The sequence below is a fragment of the Dendronephthya gigantea genome, unplaced genomic scaffold (genome assembly GCF_004324835.1).
Source record: "Dendronephthya gigantea isolate DGI-Jeju-01 unplaced genomic scaffold, DenGig_1.0 000000F, whole genome shotgun sequence".
NCBI lineage: Eukaryota > Metazoa > Cnidaria > Anthozoa > Malacalcyonacea > Nephtheidae > Dendronephthya > Dendronephthya gigantea.
In genome coordinates, this window is record NW_021163010.1 from 1,969,909 (window position 1) to 1,991,033 (window position 21,125).

Here is a 21,125-nt window from a genome sequence, read left to right on the forward strand (position 1 = left end):
AAGGTATATACATGTATGGTCAGCTTCAGCGTCATTCAAGATTAATTGGTATTCACAAGCACTTGTAGGTAAGCTATTCGAATTCAATCTTAGCTAAGATACAAACAACTTGACTACATAATTTCATAATTAGTGTTTGTGTTTTATTCGATTTTTACCCATAACTATATCGAAGGAGTGAATTCTAACTATCTCGTTGATAATCTACCGTACTCTGAAATTTAAAAAAGAATCTAACTGACAATAAAAACAACGAATTCAGCAGAAAACTAACACGCAATGTCGAACAGTCCTATTAACCCGCCCACTTCAAGATAATTAAAATGCAATTGCACGGAAGCACTTAGTCCAAACAACTATGAAATTGCGTGCTGATCGTTTTTAGACCATGGACCATGCATGGAGTCCTAAAATCTGCCTTATGTAACAGTTGCACGAAGTTCACTTTTATATATTATGCATTAAAATATCGCTTTTAAAAACAATAAAAGCTTTATAGAATCTTCGCGTACAAAAACAATGTGCAATCCAGTTTTCTTTGGCATGCATGCATCAATGCTATTTTTACGCTGAGTTTCGCGAGAAGTAATGACGGCCTCACATATAGTACTTGAAGATAACGCTTTAAAAAGGTCGAAACTCTCTTTTCGCAGGAGTTCTTATCTAGATATTTATCAAAACGTTACAACGTCATTGACAAAATATACCTTATATTTTATACATTTTCAAAATTGAATAGCTTATCCTAGGGAAGTAGGTCTAAACCCCTTTTCTCATATGAAAAGGGTACTTTTATGTTAAGTGACTTAATTAGGTTTAAGCGTTTTTGATAAAACATTTTTTTGGCGATTGCATTTGACAATGCGAAAAGGTAGAAAATGATATTAAAGTTTGTTCGTTCACGGCAACTGTATGGGTATGATATATCCATCCTACGCGTGTCACTAAGTAACAGTTATATGGTTTCTAAGAATAAAGTTTCTAATTAACGTAAATCCTGGTCGAATCGCTCTCTCGATTATGGCTGCATGAAGTAAGACGTGACAAAGCTTCTTTCACCTCCATAGTGCGACGATTAATTCTAATGATAAAATAAAAATAGCTATATCATGATATCGGTTCTCCTTCTTCTAAACATGGTGGGTTTTTTATTATATGACTCGCAGGCACCATTGTGGGTTCGGTACGTCCTTGAACACGAAACTTTTGATCTTTTAATCCCTTTCTTTGCCTCAATTCCCCATTATATATACATGGACTACAGCACCATCTTCAGTGCTCTGCCGCGTTGCCTCCGCTACGCCCATGATAAACACACGATTTAAGAAAGGGCGACTATAATATTAGATAATTCATCGTAAGAAATTTATAACCTTCATGCCAGGTCGTATTTAGGTGTATATAGATATTCATTTGAATACTTACTTCAAATATATTATGAAATAAATTTTTTATCTGTCTGTATACATATATTTCTGCCAGAGATATTCGATTGACAGCCAACATTTTTTTTTGTTTTCAGGTAAAACAATGTCCCTTAAAACGTTTCTAATTCCACTCTTGCTGCTTACAACTGCAGTTCAAACAGGAGTTTCATTCAACGTTGGTTACGTCACAATGCCATTGTTTGAAATGTTTGTTAAAAATCTTCCTCAAAATCCAGATGACACCGCAGATGACTTCACAAGTGACGATAACCAGCAAGCCCTAAACGAGTTTTTCAATAAAGTCAGAGTTATTGATGCTTGGAAGGCAACAACTCTGGATTTGGACCTTTATCTTCGGGATAAAGTAACAACTATTATTACGGATGCTCGAGTACAATTTGATCGGAAGACAATCGTCGCTGCAAATCTCGTTGGATACAATTGTACGCGTTATTGTTACAATGTAAGTGTTCCATTAATCTTGAACGTGACTGGGTGGACTGAGGATAGATTAAATGGTAAAGTTCCACCTACTGTTCGAATGGCAGATATTCATGAAGCTGTTGTGAAAGCTATTGAAGAAAGATTCTGCTGTAACATGACCCAAATTGCGATCGATTTAGGGCTTGATCCAATTCTTGGCGTCAAGAAAACATCAGCTTATATCGATGTTTGGGAAAGATTTGTACCGCATGTTACCGAGAAAACAATTCAATGTAAGGCTGACGCATTACAAGTGACCTCTTCGGAATTGGCTGAACTGTTACGTACAGATTTAGCAACACTTCGTAGTTATGATCTTAACCAGATGGATCTGAACTTTTTCCCAGCATATGAAGATCTTTTACGTCGAAAGAATTTGTTTGAAACTCAATCGATTGTCACCGGAGGGCTTTTCAACAACTGGGAAAGCAGTACCATGGCCCAGTTTGCTGACAGGGTTAGCAGCTTTTCCCTTCGTGATTTGGAAATATTATATCGATGGGAAGCGCCTCAGCTCTTTGCAATTGAAAATATCCCAATGTCAATTTTTCAGTCTGGTTGTACAACTGTACCATTAGTTGAACCTTTGTTCGCCGTGTCGCAAACTCTGTTTGGTCATTCCACAAACCTACCAATATGCAATGTCGCTTTTCTTTTATCAAGATCTTTTGATGAGGTCAACACGAAGTTTACAATTTCTTCATTGTCCGATCAAAACGTTTTAGAGATTTTCCGCACATCAAGTGGAAACCTGAGATGGTTTGATATCTACCAACTTCTTCAACTAAATATTGATGAGGGAATTTGGGTAGAGACGCCAACATTGACTCAAATTGCTTTGTTTCGTGGAATAGCTTTAAATAGTCTCACAGCACAAAATTCAATTCCAATGGCCATATCCAATATCAAAACTTTTAATACAACATCAACTCTTAATACTATCATGCGTACTAACTACAATTCGTTTTTAACGAGATTGCTCAATACATATGGTTACTCCTCGTCTGGTCTTGCTCTCAGCGCTGGTATTACTGAGGCACAACTTAATTCCTTGACAATTCAGGAAGCACATAATTTGATCATAAACTCTATTGAAGCAAGATACCGAATAAATGATGTAGCCGCTCTCCTTGGCATTGCTCAAGTTGACACTCATGTTCTTATCAATCTTCCATCATTTGAATGGGAAAAAGTTGTGGCAGTAGCTATTCAAAATGCTTTCGCACAATCTGCGGATGCATTCTCCGTAATGCTCAGTGCCGGGGGTGTTCAAATTTCTACCATCGAAGGAACTTTTCCAGCTATTCAAGTTACAGACGCGGTAACATATCATACAAATAGAACAACACCAACGGAACTGGCCAGTTGTCTAAATAAGCAACTGTCGGATATTTATAACATGTCTTTTGCTGAATATCATCAATTGCACATCAACAACATAGTACCTTTACTTAGGATCAAGTTGCTTTTCGAAGTGCAGAGTATGGAAACGCTGCTTAATTCTGGAGCACTTGATTTTGACGATGTCAAGTATAAAAATGTCACTGAAGTCATCACTCAATTGACAGGCATGACAATCGCAAATTTGCAATGCCTCTACGGCTGGTCCAATGACTTTATAAACACAGATCTTGCTATAACGTTCCAGGAAGCAAATGAAACCCGCCTCTGCAACGATTTTCTTGGTCGGACTATGTTTAACATAGTAGCAATTATATCTCAAACTCCCAGCAAAGTATGCTGTAAGTACTTCATGACTTTTATAAAAACAAAATCTGTTGCCATCACTGCATCAATGATAGCTACGCTGGTCAATTTTTTGCTTGAGAACGGATCTTAATACGACTTTTTTTCTTGATATTAAGTACAATAAGATTCAATCTACAGACATACCAGTCCTTTGAAATTGGTAGATATGCATGTTCGTTCAATTTCCACGAGTGAGGTATATTGTTTTCGACACGAGAACATAAAGTTTATTATATGGAAAAAATTAAAAGAAACTCAATAATAAAAGAAAACAAAGCTGGAAAACTTGCGATCGTCATTACATATATTTTTTTTCATATGAGCTTTTGGTTTTCGACATGACCAATGTCCATATAATAAGTATCATTATCTTATTCCATTTTTCACTATTGTTTCATATTTTTTCACTACTTTTCATTTATCTATTTTATCTAAAGTTCTATGTACGATTGGCCCGTGTGGACAAAACACGATGTGCAGAGACGTTCCTGATTCATATGTGTGCACCTGCCTTTCTGGCTATATAGGCAACCCTAGTGGAGGTGGAAATTGTATAGGTGAGATATTATTTTACTGTTGTGACTTTCAACTACTCAAGAATTTCTCAAAAAGAAATTTTAAAAAAGGGAGCATATAAAATTATATTTATTTCTCCCATCTTAGATATTGTTGATTTTCTGAATTTTAACTAATCCGGAGCACTCAATCTCTGCACTCACTTTTACGCTCTTATATAGAAAGTATTTATAAGGCCGGACTTGTGTCTACTAAACTTCTTTTTCAAGATAACCCTGAATGTTTATTTGAAACCGATGATTGTCATGACAACGCCACGTGTAGGGATGTACCCGGGTCGTTTGAATGTACTTGTAAAACGGGATTTGTTGGTGATGGAAGAAATTGCACAGGTACAGTGTCTAGTTTTGTTTATGATTGACTAAGAATATATAGGATTGTTCAGGGGCCGTTGAAGATCGTTAAAAATTTCACCATCAGCATTTACGGAGTGCTAACATAATTATGAATATTTTGCCTCCCATCGCATTTACCAATCTTCCGCGGCCGCAGGGATTGTTGCAGGTCTAGATCCTTTTCAATCGAAATTGTGAAAAAAATGCCACCATGTATTTCAAAGTAAAAAAAACTTACTCCAACCATATCTGACGTACATTTAATCTTTGTAGATATAAATGAATGTAATGCTGATCCTGGAAGATGCGGTCCTAATGGTATTTGTAGAAACACAATTGGTAGTTTCTTTTGCGACTGCCAGGCTGGATACAGGTGGAATGGAAGTACTTGTGTTGGTAAGAAGCTTCGCGTTAAAAAAATGAGATGGATAAACATATAGGGAGAAAACAGTTTGTGCATGGGTCGCAGGAAACTGGCCTCTCGTTGGTGACCTCGTAAAGGACACCGGAATGACGCGAGTGAATAAAGGGGGAAGGTTTTCACTTCGGTAGCCACTCAAAGAGGAGACATCGTTTGTTAAACTTCGTTTCATCTTCTTTTTTCCTCTCCAAGATAGTTTCGGTGTTTTTCACTAAACGTTGGGGCTTTCTTAAAGCCGATGGTTGCACCGTTGCTTAAAAAATAGAATGTAATACCTTAAAATGAAAGGGCTTCAAAATCCTTTACCCCTTGTCGATGTTGTAATTAAGGGCAAGAAGAGCAGCTGCCCCTGCTATGTCCATAGTAAACTTCCATATCCATATAAACTTCCATACTCTAATTAATAACCAATACTATTGTCAATGATATGAATTTTTGAAAAAAAACCAGTGTTAATTTGTTTCTAACCCCGTGGTATTTTGGTGCCCAGCCGGAACCTGATGCCGGGACATACTTCCCTTTCGCTCTCCTCATCTCAGCGGCGCTGAAAATAGAAATATTTTTAGTGACAATTATCATGCATGGTTTGTTAATTGAAGGTAAACTCATTGATTTTATTCCTCTTTTTAAGATGTTAACGAATGTACTGAGAATTCTGATGACTGCCATTTCGCAGCCATTTGCACTAATAATATTGGCTCATTCACGTGTCGTTGTCCTAATGGTTTGTCTGGCGATGGACGAAATTGTGTTGGTAAGAACACCAGATAATCTTTTTCATAGACATCAGAGAAAAACGTTCGAGTATGCAGTTGCGAAGCAAGTTGGATAGTAGGGGAAAATTTATTCACGCATTCGTGTTCAACAATGTTTATGCGCATAAAATTGATGGACTTTTTTATTTATGAACCGAGTAAAAACCCACATCCAGCGTTCTTCAGGCCACACAGATACTATTTATTTTTTACGCCCGGAACGCCAATCTTTTATTATTACGAAACATAAATGATTAGATTTTTTAATGGAAAGGTCGACTCATATTAGCACTCTAAGGTTCAGTTCTCAAGTAAGATATTCACAATGCCAGGAAACGCAGGGTTAGGAACCCCTAATAATATATCGAAGGGAGCAGAATATCTTTCGCCCCTCTAATAATACGGGGCTTTAAAACAAAATGCTTTAAATTGTATTATATTGAGAATGCTTTAAATTGTAGTATTTCAAATTGTATACATGTTGTAGTTTTCGCTCGGGCCAACCATGGTGGCTAGCGCCTCGTTATCGTGGGCGCCCCCAAATCCTCGACACCTGTCATCTTCCAATGCCCCTGTACAATCTCATTCTTTGATTTTATTTGATTATTCTAGATTAAATACTGTGTTTTCTACTTCAGATATCCTGGAGTGCAGTTTTGCGCCACAAAGTTTTCCTTGTCATGTAAATGCTGATTGTACTGAGACGTTTGGTTCGTTTGTATGCCGCTGTAAAGACGGTTACACCGGTGATGGACAAATATGTACTGGTAAGTGGTCAGAATTTTCTACCAATCCCTATCACCAGTCCTCTGCATTGGCCATAGCATGCATTGCTCTTTAAATCTATGGTTCTCAAATGAATATTTTTGTGTTTTTCTTTTTAGACATTAATGAATGTGAGATTAAAACAGATGATTGCCATGTGAATGCAACTTGCTTCAATACTGATCCTGCATTTTTTTGTCGTTGCCACAGTGGTTTCACAGGAAATGGAAAGCAGTGTGCTGGTAATTAATTCTCGTTAATATTGTATGAGCTTTATGTACATTTGTTGATAAACCTTCATGATATGTTGGAGGTTTTAGGACAACGAAAGCATATATAAACATTCGGTAAAGTTAAACATGCCTATGTTCTGCTAAAACACCTTGTTCGATGACTATTAAATACTACCAGAAATTAGTGACAACATGGCTGTCGCTTGTGTACTAATTTGCATTTCATCCAAACATGCAGTCGAAGTATAAAAAGACGTAAAATCCCGGCAGCCATAGACTTTGGGGACTGTTTGTCGACTTCTTGATTAATAAATCAGCCTTGGAAATTTCTGCAATCTGCCAAATGGAATAATAGTTATATTATTCAAAAGTTTTGGTCGTTCGTGACGTCGCTCGTATTCATACGAATATTTAATGAATTGACGTGTAATTAGAAAGAACTTTCTTATCTTTCTTATCTTTAACTTTCTGTCTTTCTAATCGTGAATTTATATACAAATTTTTCGGTATGATCCGGATTTCTTCTTCAATCACTTTAATCTACCTGCATTGTCTCATAAAGCATACGAAGCGTCGAAGCCTATGTGTATAATTAACCACATCTGAACACGATCACTTGATCAATTGAACGTTGAAATACCCAGTTTATCCTATAATAATACCCCAAATCCTATCCTATAGATATTTGATATCCTATCAGCTTAAACAGCCCGAACTAAACGAACATTATGAATAGGTGAATTTTCATCTACCCCTATCTGCACCGTAGCGGTTAAAGCTCTGCTCTGTAATCACCAAGGCGAATTAAGGTTCGATTGGTAATTGCCGCTAAATGAAATGCATTTCATACAGTTTCGCAACGTTCCTGGTTAGGTCCTACAACAAACGCGTGTCAATTTACGCTTTCGTTCTTTCGTAAGCACAATTATAATTCTTATTGGCAAAGAAAAAAATCAGAAATGAAATGGTAGGCTATCATGATGGTATATACTTTTGAATGGATATAACTTCAGCATAATGCCAACATTTTTATTTAATAGACATTAATGAGTGTGACCAAAATTTGGACAATTGTCACGACAACGCCAGCTGTATAAACACCATTGGGTCGTTTTATTGTGATTGTAAAGACGGTTTTAATGGAAATGGTACTTATTGTTATGGTAAGTAGATGTTTTAATTCCGAAACAGCATAGAAATAAATGACAACTGATTAATTTATTCTGAACATACAAAAATTCATGTATAGTTTCAAATGATTTAGGCGCTTTTCTGTTATGATTAACTGCTTACTGTCTTACTGTTACGACTTTGAGCACGTGATCCGATCTGGACTGGGCACGAAGGACAATTGTGTTTAATATCTCGTTTCGCACGTACTGTCTAAAACCTCGTTTTGCAGTTAAATTGTAGTTATTTCGAAATCCTTGATAGTGGTTGGTTATATTTGCACCAATCATATATAGTTAATGCAATGCCTATTTTTTCCTGATACAAAGCCAAATTTTGTCACCTATGATAATCTGAAAACCTATAGGCATCGTTCGCAAGTTGGATAAATTCGCTGGGAAGCAATAGTAACCAATAATGTTCTCTCTTCAAATTATTTACAGTTGCTGAAGTTTCATTCACAAAGGCTTCACACGTTGTTAATGAAGGGGGAGATGTAGCAATTTCCTTTTTACTCAATGGAGAAATAGATGAGAATGCTGTTGTAACGTATGTTTCAGTAGAATCGTTTTTGTATATGATATCTTCGTTTATTAAATGAAATTAAAAGGTCTACTAGGCGGTGCCACTTAAAGCGGGGTGTCACCTTAAGTGGATACTGAGATCATACTCCTCATCGAATACTAAGGGTGGGGTGTTGGCATTGAAATAATCTTACCTCTAATGTATGACCATTGTAACAATGACTTTTTGTTTGATTTTCTCCCCCACGAATTGCTCTGTACCTAATGTAAAGCATAATCATAACAAGGTCTTTGTTTGAAATTGGTGGTAAATTTTAGTATTCAGGTTGGAGGATCAGCAACAGAAAACGAAGACTATAGCCCACTTACTAAAGTATTCCTTTACACACCTGGTGGTTCGCGTACGAAAACTTTTACGATAACTACAACCGATGATCAACGGCTGGAGGGATTGGAGACTATCGTTTTAACTCTTTCATCAGTCAACAGCCATGTGACCCCTGGCAATATTCCTTCAACAACGATAACTATTATCGACAATGATGGTTTGTTCATTTTTGAAATTCCTAGAATAAGATCATATAATAACACAATGGCAATTTAGATCCAAAAAAACAATCAATTTAAATCTTAAGATTTTGGTCTATTATGATAATGTAATAGCAGACATTGTCTTGAAATTCGGGGGACCTCGAAGCACCATACAAATTTCAATCAATCGATTAATCAATCTAATTGAAAACGGTTAACCGTTCGGAGTGCACTTTTATACCGGAGGTTTACGTAACGTAAGGTTCCACTATCATTAGCGATGTGCGAAAAAACTTTCCCGTTTGAACGGACACATGTATAAGCTTTATTTCTACCTTTCTCCCCCGTGTTGTGGTCTATTTACCTCGCTTTCCTCTCAACACCACTGAAATTATGCAAGGGCTTTTTGAATATGAAACAAATGTAAATTATTTATTTCGTCATCGTTGATATATTTCCAAATATTCTAATTTTATATTTATACTCCTCGAGTTTTATTTTTCCAACACTCGGATATATATAAATATATTTTAGCTATTGCTGTGGCATTTTCAAGTCAAACATACACAGTTAATGAAGATGACGATTTTGCAAACATCACTGTGCAAATAAACTCGGGTATTGTTGAAAGGAATTTCGTTGTCAGGTAATATTTCAGGCTTTTCAGCATCCATAAATTTCCTTAGATTTAACAAATGATCTATGCTTTCGATCGTTAATGAAATTTTTAGTATTTATTAGGTTTATCTACCTTAAATAGTTTTATAGATTTGTATTTTCCAACAAGGTCGGAGGCTTTATTGAAAAGAATTCTGAGATGAATGAATTTACTCAATAAATATTATCAGAAGTATTAATAGAAATATTAATAAAATATCAGTTTTGAATCATTTTGATTGTAGCCTTTCGACGAGTTCCGGGACAGCTTTGGCTGGTGCAGACTTCACCACTCATTCTCAACAATTAACCTTTTCTCCTGGGAATGCTGGCTCACAATTGGTGCGCATCCCGTTAGTGGATAATTTACGTGTAGAGGGTGACGAACAATTCTTTGTTTCATTATCAACAACGGATCCTGACGTGAATATCGTGAACAGTCCAGCTACAGTTACTATAGTGGATGATGACGGTATTTATATCTCTGAGTATATACTGAAGTTCGATTTCCTTTTATTTTATACTTTTCAGCAAGATACTTTATAGGAAATGCTGTTTTTAATTTTAATTTTTCCTTTTAATGAGGTTTATCGTAGTCACTCACGATATATTATTGGGAGATTTGAGACGAATGCCTTCATGGCCGCATCTTTGAAATGCATGAATCAGGAACATTAATGCATTTATGTAAATCAGTTTTTATCGTTTATAATTTTCTTTAACAGTTGCTACAGTAAAGTTTCAGTCAAGTACTTATGAAGTTAGCGAAGGTGGTAATGAGATTACCGTGAAACTTGATATTACTGGAGTAAGAGATGTGAACCTAACTGCCAGGTAAGAACTAGTGTTGGACAAGCTAATATTTAAAAAAATATATATTTCAGATTTTTAAATACGGGCCATCCGCGCATGATATTGATGTCCTCCTAGCTTAAACCAATGATACACTGGAATATAACGAAAGGATTAGTCGACCTAATTTTGAGGCCTTTTTGGGGCTTATTATTATCAGTAAAATAAATTTTCACTTATCGCGTAACATTTTTAGGCTTAATACAGGAAATGCCGGAGCAACCGCTGGAGCAGATTACACTAGTATCACTAATAGAGACGTTAATATCCCAACTTACGCCAACGTCATATCGTTAACCATTCCAATTCGTGAAGACGGTATACTTGAAAATAACGAAATATTCACCGTAACTGTGACATCGCAGAGTCTTCCACGTTTGATTACTGCAAATCCTGCAATCACAATTGTTACAATAATGGATAATGATGGTACGAACAATTATGTTATAATTCCATAGGCGAAGGCCTCTTAAAATTTTATTACTTATTTTTGGCAAAGTGGCTGAAGTTAAACTATGAGTGCTCTCCTTTACGCAACAAAACGGTCTGACTTGGACTTGAATAAGTACTGATTTAAAGTGTTTTAAGGACTCGGTAATTGTATATATCATTAAGTTTACACTTGATTAACGTGGTAACGAAGTTTTATTGCCATCCTAAACGAAATAGGTACTACCACCACTACTACTCAGTCCTATTTCAAATTCAAATTACGGCTGGGTTGACCATGCTTTTGATTGCATAAAAAGAAGCGTCCTACGGTCCACTTTTGTCTTTGTGTTTTGGTTTTATTCATGTTTTCTCCATAAAGTCTTTTGTTCACTTTTCTTTCTGTAGAGAATGATATATAGACTGCATTTTTTATTGAATATTTTTTTCTAGTTGTATCCGTTGCATTTTCTCAATCGCCATATTTCACAGAAGAAGAAAATAAGAATGTCAGTGTTCGAGTTGTTGTCACCGGGACATTGGAAAGAAATATTGAATTAAGGTGATTGTACTACTTAGGGTTTATTTCTCAGTATTTGCATGCTCAGTTGCTATTAACTTGATCGTGACGACTGCCAGATAATTTACCACTCGTGCAGCCGAAGGTGTCAATTAACTCTCTATACCCCGTCATTAAAATCGAAAGAGTATAAATTTTTCGCAAATTTGCTCCGAAATTAAAACACTATTGAAATAATCTGCCTATTCTATTCTCAGCCTGTCAACAAGAGATGGGGATGCAATTGAACCAGATGATTATCAGCAAAACACGAGAGCGCTCACTTTTATCCCTGGAGGTCCGAAGGAAATTGACGTTCCCATCCAGATATTCGAAGATGTTTTGATTGAAAACACGGAGACTTTAACCGTTGAATTAACAACAACTGATCCAGATATCGTATTTCCAAATGGAAAGACCGCAACAATCACCATTAATGACGATGATAGTATGTTAATTGTCCATTCGTGCATAAACAACCTCATTAGTGACATTCTTAGATACCTAATTTTTGTTTCTTTGAAATAGCTGCTAATGTTTTTATCCGAAATGATCAATATGTATTCCTCGAAAATGCTGTTACGACGAACATTCCCGTGGAGCTCCAAGGCAGCCTGGCAATAACTGTCTCTGTGAGGTAAAAATGATGTCCTTCCGCCCCTTTGCTCCCTCGTAAGTAATATTTAGTATCACGAAATAAGTGGCGCTCTTATCATAAATATTATATCTTTTAATGTAATTTAGATTGTCCACTGTCCATGATACTGCTACCTGGCCTTCTGATTTCGCTGCAATTTCTAATCAGATTATTGAGTTCAAACCAGGAGAATCTTTAATAAAACAAGTACCAGTAAATATCGCTGATGATGAAGTTGTTGAAAGTACAGAGACGTTCTCTGTTACTTTGTCCACTCAAAATGCAAAAGTTGCAATTGGAACATACGGAACTGCAACAGTTTCTATCATTGATAATGATCGTAAGTACATGTATATCACCAAATTAAGATTAAAAATAATATTGATGCTACTTCAGGAATAATTCATTGTAAAATCAGTATCAATTTTAAGTACATTCATGCAATATTTTCAACGGTATTCCTTAGAACTTCGAGTAAACTTTTCCTCAAAACATTACGAGGCAGATGAAGATTCCGGTTTCGCTTTGATTGGCTTGATGTTACACGATGTTCTTGAAACCATGTTAAAAGTTAGGTGAGCAAAAACATATAACTATAACGTATTTTATTTTTGGCGCGTAGAAAACTAAATACCACGTTTACCTCTATATATAATAGGGCTTTCAAACGAAAACAATAAATTTTATAGCAAAATATTGACTGAAACTATCATACTAACTTCTGTACGGCTAAAAATAAATGGGATGAATAATCTATTTCATTATACCCATGCAGGTTAACACCATCCAATGGGACAGCAACAGAACCACAAGATTTCCCTTTGATAAATTATGATGTTACTTTGGAACCAGGACAACCCCGGATCGTTTACCACAAAATTAATATTACGAATGATATGCTGGAGGAATATGATGAACATTTCATCCTTACGTTAACTCGAATTGATGTAAATGTTCAGATCATCGAAGCAAGGATTGCCAACATAACAATTGGAGAGAGTGATGGTAAGTAGACTAACTCTGCAAATTGTAGAATGATAGAAATAAATATCATTTAGAAAACGCACTAGCACTGATTCCCTAAAAAAAACTAATCCCGAACGAAAAATTGTCATTTTCTATACAACGAGCTATATAATTATGGATCTATAAAGCATTTATGCAGAAATATATGGAAAGTATGCGGAAGAGCGTATTTGCATGATCGAACACATTTCCACGTTTTCTTTGCTAGCAACTGCATGGTCATATTCATATTCATTATTTTCTGTAGATATTTTCTTCTGTGATCCGAATGCCAAATCATATCCTTGTCACATCAAAGCAGATTGCGTGGATGTTCCCAGCTCTTTTGAATGTACTTGTGTTAGTGGTTATGAAGGCGACGGAAAGTTCTGTACCAGTGAGTAAAATTCGGATTAGATTAGTCCTCTTATGTTACATACTATATCAATCCTGACGACGCAATGCACTGACGAAAAACAGTGGCCTCGACGGGAATATTTTTGAGGGAGCAATTCTTGCACGCTTCAGCGCAAAAAAATGGATTAATTTGAAAAAAAATATAAAAGTATTAGAGCTTGAATTGAGCGATTAAATTTAACACTTGTAATATATGGTTAGCATTACTTGGTGCAAAATCTCAAAGGAAAAAGTCACGCAAATAAAGGGGGCAAGATGGACGGCTAGATTTTTACATTTTTTTTTCTAAGAGTTAGTTACTTTGATTTCAATATGTCCTCCATTTTCACCGTATAGACAAAAATGAATGTCTAACTATTCAATGTCCATTCAACGCCACCTGTAAAGATACTATCGGCTCATACACATGCATCTGCCGTGATGGTTTCCGAGGAGATGGCGTTACCTGTGTGGGTAAGTATCGCTTACTACTTTACATGTTTTCATATTTATCAAATCAGAATCTTTATTACTCCCTTGCTTGCAACACGAAATTCCTGCCGTTGTAAGGTTGATTTATTTTAGCGAAACATTCATCAGTTCTATATCACAAAAGCAATAATTTTACATTGAATTACACTCAAATACCTTCAGGGCAGGTGAATGCTTTACTATAGACATGAAGATAAACTGTATATAAAGCCAGCATTTCATATTTTAGATTAATTATTTCTCTTACAATTGGTAGTAACGTTGTTACAAAGCAATATTCATCCCTACCTATACATTTTGACAGATATCAATGAATGTGGCGAAAACACCCACGAATGCCATGAGCAGGCCACGTGTTCAAACAATCTTGGAAGTTACACTTGTTTATGCAACGAGGGATATCATGGAAATGGAAGAAATTGTTCAGGTTAGCTGCAGTAAATCATAAATCAAAAATGCATGCCTGCATGCTTTTGAAATATGTTTGTTTTCATTCAGCGTGTATAGGACTCAGGGGCATGTTGTTCTAAGCTAGATTATATAAGCCATTTTGGCGCGTGCTGTGCCAAAAAATTGAGTGTTGGTATGGCATGGTCAAAACAATAATTGTGCTTTTTTTCTTTTCTAGACATCAATGAATGTGCCCAAACCAATGACTGCCACGTCGACGCTAATTGTATTAATAAAATTGGATCTTATGATTGTAAATGTAAGCCTGGTTTCAGAGGTGATGGAAAAACTTGTGACGGTAAGCACACAAATTGTCATGACATTGATAAAAATATATTGGTTGATCATGCCATAAGTCTATCTATACACGTTAACTACCATGTCGTTATAACAAGCAATACACCATACAATAGCCATGCATGTTTTCCACAAAGACTTGCAGTTGGTTACACCGTGGTTACACAGCTGTCAATGCGACACTATGGGCCCATACCCATGCAGCTTAATTAAAAACAGGTTTTTGCCATTTTTTTGTTAACACAAGGGTGCATGCAAGCACTTAACACAATCTAGTTCGAAATTCCTTCGCTTAAAATTTTCTATTCAAAAAGTCAGTTTATTTTTCTTTTCCAAAATTTACCTTTCCATGAAAACTATTTTTCCTAAAAACAGATATAAATGAATGCAACGAAGGTAAGGATGATTGTCACCGAGAGGCCACGTGTCACAATGGTATTGGAAATTATACATGTCGATGCAAACCCGGATGGCAAGGAAATGGAACATTTTGCATGGGTAAGCATTTTGCATGTAATTTGAAATCGATGAGATGAGAAAGCCTTGCTTATTTCGTTGCCGCGTCACCATTACTTTATATACCTTTATTGTTTTTTCTTTAGATATTAATGAATGTTTGCGACCTGAGGATAATGACTGCGATGATGTCAACGGCATGTGTTTGAACAACGACGGGAGTTATACTTGTAAATGCAACTCGGGGTACAGCGGTGATGGGGAGTCATGTGTTGGTGAGTAAAGACAAGAAAGGTGGAGGTTTTTTGTCCCACTGTAGCTATATCAATCATTCCTGGAAATAGCGACTTGCGTTTCGCAGTCCATGTATAAATCGTGCTCAAGGGGGCGATAATTTTTATGAGGGACAGATTTACTCCTAAAGAACTGGAAATTGCATATATATATATTTTCCTATGAAATTTAGATATCGATGAATGCTTGGAGGGTACAGCTACTTGTCCTGATAACGCTGATTGTAAGAATACAAATGGAAGCTACGAATGCATTTGCAACCACGGATTCATTCATCAAGGGTTGATATGTGCTGGTAGGACAATGATTTATATTTATATATTTATATGATTTATATCTATAAAAATTGCAATGGAGAACACATCCGTGGTTCAATTAAACTATTATGTAGTGGTGGCATATACAAACTCAAATTGAGGTTTCACCATGCATTGACTGCTAAATATCAAATCACTATTCAACAGCTAGCCAATACAATACAGTACAATTAGTTTATGAAAGAGTCTATTTAAAAGTCATTGCAAAGAATTGTTTGTCCTTGCGAACAAATTTGTCTCGTATAGAAAACGACCTTTCATTATTTCGATATATTTGGCACGCACGATTTAGTTAAAACTCGTGAATATAGTGCATACAAAAAATACAACAGTCATTAATCCAATATTTATTAGGCTACTTGCTTATTTTTTTTTGAACTCGTAGATAAGGATGAATGCGCTACTGGTGATCATAACTGTCATGGCAATGCAAACTGCCTGAATATACCTGGATCTTTTAATTGTCAGTGTAAAGATGGTTTTACTGGCAACGGGACATTCTGTTCAAGTTTGTAGAATTTATACTACTTGATAGATTTATTGTGCATATTTTAATACCGAATTAGAAAAGTAAGTGCTCTGAAATCAACTGAAAATATGACAAAATATGTATTACAAACAGATTGCTGCATGCATGTGAATTGAAGAAGGATTTTTTAAAGGCTCCCTATATATATATATATATATATATATTAATATTATATATATATATATATATATATATATATATAATATAAAAAGTTTGTCTCGGAAGCAATGAAGATCAGACAAAGGATATCAAACAACACTAAATCTAATCATTTTGCACAAACGTTTTCGCTTTATTGAAAGCTCCTCAGGTGCTGAATACTTTGTAAGAAATGTATATATATATATATATACCAAGAACTTAAAAGTGAAAAATTTCCTAACATGACGTCAATATTTTCAGATGTAGACGAATGTTCAATGAACCCAGGTCCTTGCGACCAAAATGCAAATTGTTCGGATACTGATGGCTCATTCGAATGTACTTGCAGGCAAGGTTTCACCGGGAACGGAATTGATTGTGAAGGTGAGATATATTATATTAAGACGGTCATTGAATAGGTAACTACATTTGACATGGATGCGATGTGCCGAAAATGCATGCTACTCATACAGCTAGAGTATGCTAGCTCTAAGTTAATTGGTTGAAACGAGATAACTTTTTTCAGCAATACTTCAAAACGCATGAAAAGAGCCGGGTTCTCTAATTGAATATTGCGCAGTCTGGGCTAGTAAGCCAAGGAATATGATTGCCATAGAACATCGTTGGTTTAAAAATTCGGCAAATTTAATGCATGATAATAAACTTACGTTGCTGAATTTCGTTCAAACATTTTCAACAGATATTATTGATTGTATTTTGCTACCACGACAATATCCTTGTGATGTACGAGCCACCTGTCTGGATGTCCCGGGATCGTTTACTTGCACATGTCCGTCGGGATTAACTCTTAATGCAGATCAACGAAATTGCGATGGTTAGTGCATTATCATTAATTCTTTTCGCTACACTATTTTGATGAAGTTTATGTTATCTTTATATACTTCAAACAGTTAATTTTCCAATGTGTCCCACAATATAAACAAGGGGAAATCTCAGTGTCATGTCGTAAAAAATTATTTAATATATCAATCAGATATCGACGAATGCGCAAGTAATGATACATTTACTTGCCATAAAGACGCAGATTGTGAGAACACTATTGGATCATACGAATGTAGGTGTAGGTCAGGTTTCGTTGGTGATGGTAAAACTGTTTGTATTGGTGAGTAATTAGCATGTCAATTCTTACTTTTTCATGATGATTAGGTCACTGTTATTTAGGTTGGTAGCAATAGGACGTTTTAATAAGAAAACTATATTACAGTACTATTACTAAGGAAACTATAAAAATATATTACTAAGAAAACTATAATACTATATTATTAAAAAAACTATATTACAAAGAAAACTATATTATTAACTCTCTTGATGGAAGGGCCTCAGGTATGCAAATGTTGAGGAGTGTTTTGGTCTATTTTAGGGAGTTGTTATACAACATTTGATACTATATTATAGACACTGTGATATCACCGACAGTTTTGCTATACTTAGAAAGATGCTTTAATATCTTTTTATACTTTCAGATACTACGTGCACATCTCAAAACCCATGTTCAGCTGACGCAGACTGTTCCGTAAATGTTACTTCCAATTCATTTACCTGTGTCTGTCATCAAGGATTTACTGGGGATGGTAGAACTTGTGATGGTATGCTGTTCGTGTGTTGTAATCTCCCAGTTAGGATTTGGGCAGAGCCATAAATCAATCCAGCCAATACTGTAACAAAATACACAACAATAGTTATTGGGACTTGGGGAACTCTGCCAACAGAAATTTTCGCTCAATTTTCATTTTGATTGTGAGGAGTTGACCCAAGCGGATTCACTTGCCTGATTACAACAGAAAGAAAACCGAACAATGATAAATATTCCTCACTTTTGTCTATGGTTTTGTAATGGAATGACAAACATATTTATAATCAATCTGCAATTCATTAAATCCCATTACAGACATCAATGAATGTCAGATCCCAGGTTTTTGTGGCGCCAACACAAGCTGTGTTAATCAACCAAGGGCATCTTACACATGTTCTTGTCTTGATGGATATGAAGGGGATCCAAAAGTTGGTTGCTCAGGTAGGATTACTTGAAGTCTATAAATACTTGAATATTACTTAATACCGGATGCGCTGTATTTTACGACGATGAAATAAAAAGATAAGGGCATGTGTACATTTTAGATGGAGTAAAACTAAAACCTTCTTTTTAAAGAATGAGAAAACCAAATTCACTTTTTACATTAGTTTTTACGTCGATCATTACAGCTGTCATCTCATTTAAGTCAATTCTGTGAAGTTTTCGATGTCAAAATGATGACCCAATGATTTATTTCGCGCAGATATTAATGAGTGCAAAAATAATCCATGTCACGTGAACGCTACATGCACGAATGAAGCTGGGACTTACCGTTGTGATTGCAACTCAGGCTTCTCTGGTAATGGAACTGTTTGTAACGGTACGTAAAAATATTAAGAGAAATTTATGTTGTTTAATACAGATGACTCTTACCAAAAATTATGTAATGACGTAGGACAAGAAAGATGTGCCTGACTTTTGAATAATGAACTTTGGCAGAACACATCCAAAGAGATAAAGATTTAGAATGATATTTGTATTTGTTTTATAGTATTTATTAGTATTTATAATTTCATTATCTAGATATCAATGAATGTCGTATTGTTGGAACATGCCACACGGATGCAGTTTGCAAAAACACCATTGGAAGTCATTATTGTACTTGTAATGCTGGTTATAGCGGAAATGGGAAATCATGTTCAGGTATTTTAAGATTGATAACGTTTAGGGTAATAATTACTACCCACATTACACAACTGCTTCACAAAAATTAAAAAAACAGAAAAACGACGGAATGCATTGCTTTATATCGGGCTAAATGATTGATTTGGGCGAAATGAATGGATGGGCTGCAAGTATAAACGCAAACCTGGGCCCATGCATGGCAAAATATGTTCGTGAAGTTTTATTATATAGAGTTTATTCATTACGTTATATCTTTATGTACAGATATCAATGAATGTGACGATGCATCAAATTGTCCAGCGAACGCTGATTGTCATAACTTTCCTGGTACATTTAATTGTACTTGCAAACTTGGATTTAGAAGAAACGGCGATGCATGTGAAGGTATAACTATTTCAAAGCCCCATTTAATTGCATTCAATAAGATTTACCAGCTAAGCTTGCTACCCTAACCCAATTTTATTAATGCTCCACCTCCTTCGAGAAAGGATAAAATTGGCACGCATGCATGCATATTGCATGGCCATGCGTGCTAGTAGACGGGGCTCACGTTCGAAGTAAATTAAGGCTGTGAATTAGGTCAAACCACGATATTAAGCTAGCTAAACAGTACGAGAATTATATGAACACTGTAACTCTTCGACCTAAATAGAGGGAGTGGGCTCGTAAAACGTGTTCGCGAAGATCCCACTATAGTAGTTTAATAGGTAAATACGGGATTGGTAGAAAACAGAAGAAAATCATTGAAAATAGTGCATATGAAGCGCCAATCAAGATGGCGACCAAACTAGTTTTTAAAAGCCTCGATATTTCCAGTGGATCTGTTTGACAGGAATTTATTCATGCCATAACGTTGCTGTACTTTTAGATATTAATGAATGCGATGGCAATCCATGTATAGAAGATGGCGCTGTATGTAGAAACACAATAGGTTCATACACTTGCACTTGTCCTGAAGAGATCTATAACAATGGAAACTTCTGTTACGGTAGGGAAATTATATAAGAAGAAATATAGTTTCACGTTTGTAAGTTGTAACTATGGTAGTATGGTTTGTGTCAGTGCCAATAAATGAATCTATATTGAGCTCGCTCTTGAAATACTAGCGAGTTTATAAGATGCACCAAATCTACGACAGTATAAAGACGCGGACGTGAAAACTGCTAGTATATAGTGTTAGACTGTTAGGAAACCAGTATTACTTTCGGCTCTGACTTTGTTTATCCCTTCTGGGAAACTGTGGAAATTAGAGCAGTATTACTTCACTCGTCCGCTTATAAGTTTGAAAATAATTATAAGTTTGAGGATATTGGTTCAAATTTTAGGTTCTAATTAATATAGCCGAACCAATCTTTTTGTTCTAATTCATATTTTCAAGTTTTTTGCTGTTGTAGTATACTGCCCATTCAAATTGGACCTTGCTTTTATCGTCGACACTTCCAATTCAATAAACGCACAAGACTTTGACTTAGTTAAACAGTTTATGACAGATAGTCTCAGCAAGATGGACATTAGTCCCGACGGAAATCATATTGCTGGCATATCATTCGGAAACACCGCAAATCTTTTTATGCGCTTCAATACAATCACTGGCTCAAACTTGAATCGTCGCAATCTCATTAATGAGTTCAACAATTTCCCAAAAAATGGTGGTGTGACAAGAATTGATCTTGCATTGCTAAGGGCTGAAATTGATGTTTTTACCGCGGCCAATGGAATGAGGACTGATACCGATATAAGAAAGGTAAATTCTGATTAATTCTAAATTTACAGTAATGGCTACTGGTGTGAATGCGCCTTCCCATTGGAAGAACATGTATGTAGCTACTACCTGTACTACTATTTAATGCGCCGCGATTTTAACTATGATGAAGATCAAGGTAATCAGAGCCTGTTGAGAATTTCCGATCGGGAGCAAGTGAAATC

General features: G+C 35.8%; 1 protein-coding gene across 1 annotated transcript in view; it reads left to right on the forward strand.

The window, feature by feature from the left end:
- The first annotated feature begins 1,530 nt into the window (after positions 1 to 1,530).
- LOC114518753 overlaps positions 1,531 to 21,125 on the forward strand; it is a 28,472-nt gene continuing 8,877 nt past the window's right edge. Inside the window, exons 1-38 of the mRNA XM_028538744.1 lie at positions 1,531 to 3,652; positions 4,097 to 4,216; positions 4,445 to 4,567; positions 4,844 to 4,966; positions 5,623 to 5,745; positions 6,385 to 6,513; positions 6,631 to 6,753; positions 7,785 to 7,907; positions 8,358 to 8,463; positions 8,757 to 8,983; positions 9,504 to 9,615; positions 9,872 to 10,098; positions 10,352 to 10,460; positions 10,675 to 10,907; positions 11,361 to 11,469; positions 11,685 to 11,914; positions 11,995 to 12,103; positions 12,211 to 12,443; positions 12,570 to 12,678; positions 12,879 to 13,108; positions 13,377 to 13,505; positions 13,862 to 13,978; positions 14,301 to 14,423; positions 14,625 to 14,744; positions 15,119 to 15,241; positions 15,346 to 15,474; positions 15,666 to 15,788; positions 16,196 to 16,318; positions 16,742 to 16,864; positions 17,181 to 17,315; positions 17,475 to 17,603; positions 17,965 to 18,087; positions 18,390 to 18,515; positions 18,778 to 18,894; positions 19,098 to 19,217; positions 19,464 to 19,583; positions 20,068 to 20,187; positions 20,594 to 20,943. Coding sequence (XP_028394545.1) covers positions 1,531 to 3,652; positions 4,097 to 4,216; positions 4,445 to 4,567; positions 4,844 to 4,966; positions 5,623 to 5,745; positions 6,385 to 6,513; positions 6,631 to 6,753; positions 7,785 to 7,907; positions 8,358 to 8,463; positions 8,757 to 8,983; positions 9,504 to 9,615; positions 9,872 to 10,098; positions 10,352 to 10,460; positions 10,675 to 10,907; positions 11,361 to 11,469; positions 11,685 to 11,914; positions 11,995 to 12,103; positions 12,211 to 12,443; positions 12,570 to 12,678; positions 12,879 to 13,108; positions 13,377 to 13,505; positions 13,862 to 13,978; positions 14,301 to 14,423; positions 14,625 to 14,744; positions 15,119 to 15,241; positions 15,346 to 15,474; positions 15,666 to 15,788; positions 16,196 to 16,318; positions 16,742 to 16,864; positions 17,181 to 17,315; positions 17,475 to 17,603; positions 17,965 to 18,087; positions 18,390 to 18,515; positions 18,778 to 18,894; positions 19,098 to 19,217; positions 19,464 to 19,583; positions 20,068 to 20,187; positions 20,594 to 20,943 — 7,470 coding nt within the window. The remainder of the gene's footprint in view (positions 3,653 to 4,096; positions 4,217 to 4,444; positions 4,568 to 4,843; positions 4,967 to 5,622; positions 5,746 to 6,384; positions 6,514 to 6,630; positions 6,754 to 7,784; positions 7,908 to 8,357; positions 8,464 to 8,756; positions 8,984 to 9,503; positions 9,616 to 9,871; positions 10,099 to 10,351; positions 10,461 to 10,674; positions 10,908 to 11,360; positions 11,470 to 11,684; positions 11,915 to 11,994; positions 12,104 to 12,210; positions 12,444 to 12,569; positions 12,679 to 12,878; positions 13,109 to 13,376; positions 13,506 to 13,861; positions 13,979 to 14,300; positions 14,424 to 14,624; positions 14,745 to 15,118; positions 15,242 to 15,345; positions 15,475 to 15,665; positions 15,789 to 16,195; positions 16,319 to 16,741; positions 16,865 to 17,180; positions 17,316 to 17,474; positions 17,604 to 17,964; positions 18,088 to 18,389; positions 18,516 to 18,777; positions 18,895 to 19,097; positions 19,218 to 19,463; positions 19,584 to 20,067; positions 20,188 to 20,593; positions 20,944 to 21,125) is intronic.